The sequence below is a fragment of the Caretta caretta genome, chromosome 5 (assembly GCF_965140235.1).
Source record: "Caretta caretta isolate rCarCar2 chromosome 5, rCarCar1.hap1, whole genome shotgun sequence".
Classification (NCBI taxonomy): Eukaryota; Metazoa; Chordata; order Testudines; family Cheloniidae; genus Caretta; species Caretta caretta.
Genome location: NC_134210.1, coordinates 49,025,696 through 49,030,943, shown reverse-complemented (window position 1 = coordinate 49,030,943; position 5,248 = coordinate 49,025,696). Strand labels below are relative to the sequence as shown.

The window sequence follows — 5,248 nt, the reverse complement described above, 5'->3', positions numbered from 1 at the left end:
GTTATGCTGTATATATGTAGCAGGTTTTATTCCTTTTGAACATGTATAATTCCAAATGGCAGCTACCAGCACCTGACGTAGATATCGCCATCCATATAGCTGTCAACTGGAATTCTTCACTCTACAATCCTTGAGCATGACAATCACAATGAGATAACTGACAGACCACTCAACGTTAGGCAGTAGAGGACAACAGAACACTGTGCCTAGAGGCTCAGAGCTTACAGTAAACTAGCATTAAGTGGTAAAGGCAAGTTATTTATATAAATGTGTGACCATAAGGGATATGAACAGTACACTTTTGATAAAGCACTTAATCTGTTACAGCTGTATAAGTATTATGTTAGCAATACAAGCTTCCTCAAATGTACTCTGGATAGAGTATGAGGGGAAGAGGAAAGTAGTTCATTATCTGTGTCTTATCAATCCTTAGTCTGCTACCTCAAATAACCCAGAGGTTGCAAAGAACTGGAATGAGACTAGACAATTTCAAGTAGACAAGTTCTGATCCCTAGTGACCCAGAGCTGACTGGCTATAGGATATACATTACCGTAAACCATTCATTTACTCTTGAGGGTCATAGATTCATATAAGCTGGACTTTGCACTTATACATAATGCTAGCAGCAGAAACAATTCTTTCTTTAAATAAGCGTAGCATTATTGGGCACAGATCTTTTGTGGAAAGATCCTGCACTTAACCAACATTTCCCCCTTTCCACGAAAGGTTTTTGTCATATACAACATTCTTCACTCTATCTTTAACTAAATTTGTTTCAGTAGTTAAACCATGATGCCCAAAACTACTATTTGCTATAGCCATGTTGGTCCCAGGATATTAGAGATACAAGGTGGGTGAGGCAATACTGTTTATTGGACCAACTTCTGTTAGCAAAAGACATAAGCTTTTAAGCTGACACAGGGCTCACTCACCTTATATGCTACCTACCCTGTACCATACAACATTCTAACATTAAGGCAAGTAATTCTTGTTTGGACAGCTTAAATGACAATAGCAGCTTTCAGAGTTCAGTTGAAGCTAGACCAACAGAAGACGCTAACTAGCAGAGTGGCCAATAGTTAAGTTTACTTTTATATGTGAAATATTAAATGTTTTAAAAACAAGTTTTACTACATACTTTAGGTGAAACAGTTCTGACATGATTCAGTAAGTTGCATGTAGTGCTCACTTTCACAGAAAGAGCTGCACCATCATTTCTTGTAGGGGATTTGGAACGTTGTCTTCCAGTAAGGTATCAGCTCCAACTGTTAGGCATGTGAAGTGTAGTACACGGAATATGGTGGATATCAAAACAGTCAATTCTAGTTATCTCTGGTTTAACTCCCTTCATGCAAACAAGGCAATTCCAGGATTTCACAGCACTTTTTTCTTTGCCACTTACCACTGGACAGCCGTAGCATGTTATTTTAAGACCGTTCTAACCCCACACACTTTACCCAACCCATTTTTCAGAAAGAGGATACTTGGCAAACAGTTCCCCTAACATTTTCTAGTGAGAATAAAGCAGGTCTTCGTTGTTCTCCCATGGAGTAAAAGTGATCACACCAACCCACTCCTCTTCTGAAGCAGTGCGCTTTGCTCCTGAATGTTCATGGCTTGGTAACTGGCTAGTTCCAAAGTGAAAGTTGCTGAGCCTGATGTTAAAGAGCGCAGAACTGTTGAGTAACCCTAGACAAAAAACAAACTATGTTTAAATGTAATTACTATAATCAAATAAATTTAGGGTTGGGTGGAGATAAAGAAAGCTTTCTGCCCTGATTTAATTTACTACAGTGTGATTCAGCTGGGGAAAAGACTATCACAAGCATAATACAAAGTATACAGTAAACATTACCTTTTTAATAAGTGCACTATTTTTCACCCATATTCCCAATATTACAGAAACAAGTGTTGGTTCAGTACAACATAAACGATGAGACATTTTCTTTCATAGCTGTGTGAACCACACTGTATCCTCCCAAGATCTTAATCCAGACCTTCGGCAAAATTAGCAATATCAGTTCCTGACTTCATCATGTGAAAACAACTGCATATATCAAAAAGAATCAGAAGTGGGCAGGCACACTTTTTTGCTTTTCTTTCATCATTATCACCACCACATACCATCATTTCTGCTAGGGGAACAGCTGCAATCACTACTTTGTTATCTTGACGAATTTGGATTTCCTGAATGCTGCCTCTTCTCTGCGCAAGGTCACCAAGCACTGCGCTGAGGAGATCTTCGCTCACTGTAATTTCCAGATTCATTAAGGGTTCCAGCAGTTGTTTACTGGCTTTCTTCAAAGCCTAAAATCAAAAAGAAATAAGTTACCCTTGGCTCCCTTTTAAAAATGCAATTCTTCTATGGTGTGGACTATATAATGAAACTAACTTCTGTCTCATAATCCCTACATCCCATAGGGTATGTTCCTACAGAGTGTATTAGATCAGAGAAAAAGGAAACTATGCTATACCGATAATTGTGTGTATACACACACACACACACCTCGCTTTCCCTACACATGAACCAGAGATGACAACAACAATTTATTACTAAGAGGCCTCCAGCCATGTCTCAGCCCCCAACAGCAGTAGAAAACTATATTATGCCAACACCAAGTGTTAAGGGAAAAAAAAGTATACAAACGTCAAGAATCCCGTGATTCAGCGAGAACAACAAAACATGGTGACGTGAAACAATGGCTATTGCAAGTTAATATGTTAAAAGAAATGAAGTAGCTGAAATTGAAGGCTTTAAAGCTTAAAAAAGCAAGATGTTGTGAATTAATGGTACAGTACCTCACTTTGGAATAAGGTAAGATTGACCCACGAGACCAAGGCTAAAAGGGACAAAAATATTTTCACAGGAAAAAATATAGGATATAGAGGAGCTTAGTAAACCCAAGACAGTGCCAACTTCGCTCCACGCAACAAGCCATATTATATTGAATCTCCAATTCTTAACTAATTCAACCCGGATAACACCACACAAAATGGTAAGGATTGATGCCAAAAAGTTGAGTGAATATTCCCACAGTGCAATCTGCTCTAATCTGGGAGCTCCTGAAGGGGTGTTAAAGAGCTTATTTCATTCCAATCGATTACACAATTTTATTTGATACTCTAGGTATCTAAAATAGTTTGCAAAAAATATTACTAGTGCTGTAACCACAGGCAACCGGGTTATGCACTTCAATAGCTCACACCGAGTTTTAAGCACTAGAGCCAATTTTACCAAGAATGCATTACAAAGCCCATAGCAAAAAAGTTTCATTTTTCAGCTGACAGTAACTATATATCGCTACATACAAAGCTGGGAAGTGGTACATGCCACTAAAGAAGTGCACAAGATCAGTACAAATTCAGAACTGATTTTTTAGGATTAAGAAGAAAGATTCCAATAGGATGTGTGAATTAATAATATGCAGAGAAAGTAGAAGCTACAGGGAACACACTCCAAGAAACCTGATGGAAAGTAAAGACAAATAATGTGACACTACATAAGAAGTAACTGAGCGTATATCTTAAATCTATGCAAAATATAATGCAGATCACAAAAACTGCCAAGAGAACACAATTTAAAATCCAAGTATTCCTGAGGTAAACAGCCCTCCAGATGTAAAGAAAATTATGTTGATTTTCTAACATGAAAGACTAAAGACCTATCACGTACACCTGGAGGAGTTTAAATGTTTTGCTGGAAGCTACCTGGCTAGAGGTGACAATCAAAATTCTGAAGGACATCAAACAAGGGAAAAAGGAAGATTCAAGACATTCCTTATGTTGTGAGTGTTGTATATGTTTCTGAACAAGTAGTAAGGTGCACACATCTCTGCCATCTTCCTAAAGGCTGCATTTTTGTCTAATTCACCATCATATTTTCCCATGAAACTGCACTGTAGAATAGTCTTCTAGTTGCATTATACCTTTTGCATACAACGAGAAACACAAGCAGAAATCATAGTCAGGGAAGTTTCAGAGTGCATGGTCATGGAATACACAGTCACTGCTACATCCTGAACTGGGAATCCCAGGAGCGGTCCTAGACAAAGAACAAACAATGTGTTAGCATTACAATGTTTCATGTCATTTTTCACATTATCAAGTTATGGAAAGAGTATTTTGGGATTAACCTGAAGGGTCTGACATCCCCTCTGACCTACTCAGTAGACAAGCTATTTGTTTTATTTCTTGCTCTAACAATCATTTTATCATTGTCCAACTTTGCCAAAAGGGGCAGATAGGCAAATCATCATGTAGCCTTGTGGTTTATTATCCCTCTTGGTCAACAGCATAAGCAACATTTGCCAGAATTAGGTCTCTGATGTTCCCAGAGTGTATTATAGAAACAAAAAAGTGGACCAAATTAATCTTACAAAAGAAAAAAGAAATCATTTTCAGAATAGACTTGACTGCTAAAGTGTCTTCATAAAGAGAGAGAACATTTAATTATGATTAAAGATGTAAGGACATTCATGTTAATCAAAAATAGATGTACCACCATAGCACTTTTTTAATAAATTGTTATAACAACTAAGGGCAGCTGTTGACTTCCTGATCCAAATGTAGATTTTAACCCTCCTGGAGTGAGGTCAGCCGTCTCCCTGGCACCATTTTCTCCCCTACCCAAATCCTGAAGAGCATTCTTAGCAAAACATGGATCTGTGTGGGGGAGTAGGCAGAGGCCCATACTGGGCAAGGACAGGACTTGGGGAAAACAAAACAACCCCACCCCACCGTCCAGCAGTCCCAAAAGGAGGTATTATGACCAGAGCACCTTTTCTGCAACTCCCATTTAAGTGAGAGGATGTATGCCTGAGGCAGACACACGTCAGGTAGGCCCTGTTAGTGGGGCTCTGAAACCAGCAGGTGCCTTATTTCATCCCAGGAGTGGGGAGCAAACCCTGCTCCTGTCAGAATATTATGGGGAAAACTCTACAATGTTTTCCATCTAGAGTTTTTCTCCCCTTACCACCACATCTTCCCATTGACTTTCCTATAGTAAAGAGCAATTTGGCCATGTTATTAACTTATATAGTGAGAGTATAGTTAATGTTTTGTGACGTCAAGAGATGGTTAGTAATAAAACTAAATACCAATAATCAATCAGTACAATGTGTCTGACGAGTCTGATGCTTTATCCATATTTGAACTTCAGATGAATATTATTTGCAGTTACTTACCGGGCAATGGGCTGGATTTGAATCAGTGACTCAGAGCTACATTAACCCTCTGTCATTTTCTCTG

General features: G+C 38.6%; 1 protein-coding gene across 3 annotated transcripts in view; it reads right to left on the bottom strand.

The window, feature by feature from the left end:
* Positions 1-237: 237 nt before the first annotated feature.
* The window catches only part of GFM2 (GTP dependent ribosome recycling factor mitochondrial 2), a 47,717-nt gene continuing 42,706 nt past the window's right edge, over positions 238-5,248 (bottom strand). For all 3 annotated transcript variants that reach the window (XM_075128535.1, XM_048851841.2, XM_048851840.2), the window contains exons 19-21: positions 3,928-4,043; positions 2,126-2,308; positions 238-1,690 (exon numbers count right to left, since the gene is read on the bottom strand). In XM_075128535.1, the coding sequence (XP_074984636.1) occupies positions 1,562-1,690; positions 2,126-2,308; positions 3,928-4,043 (428 nt within the window). In that variant the 3' untranslated portion in view covers positions 238-1,561. The remainder of the gene's footprint in view (positions 1,691-2,125; positions 2,309-3,927; positions 4,044-5,248) is intronic.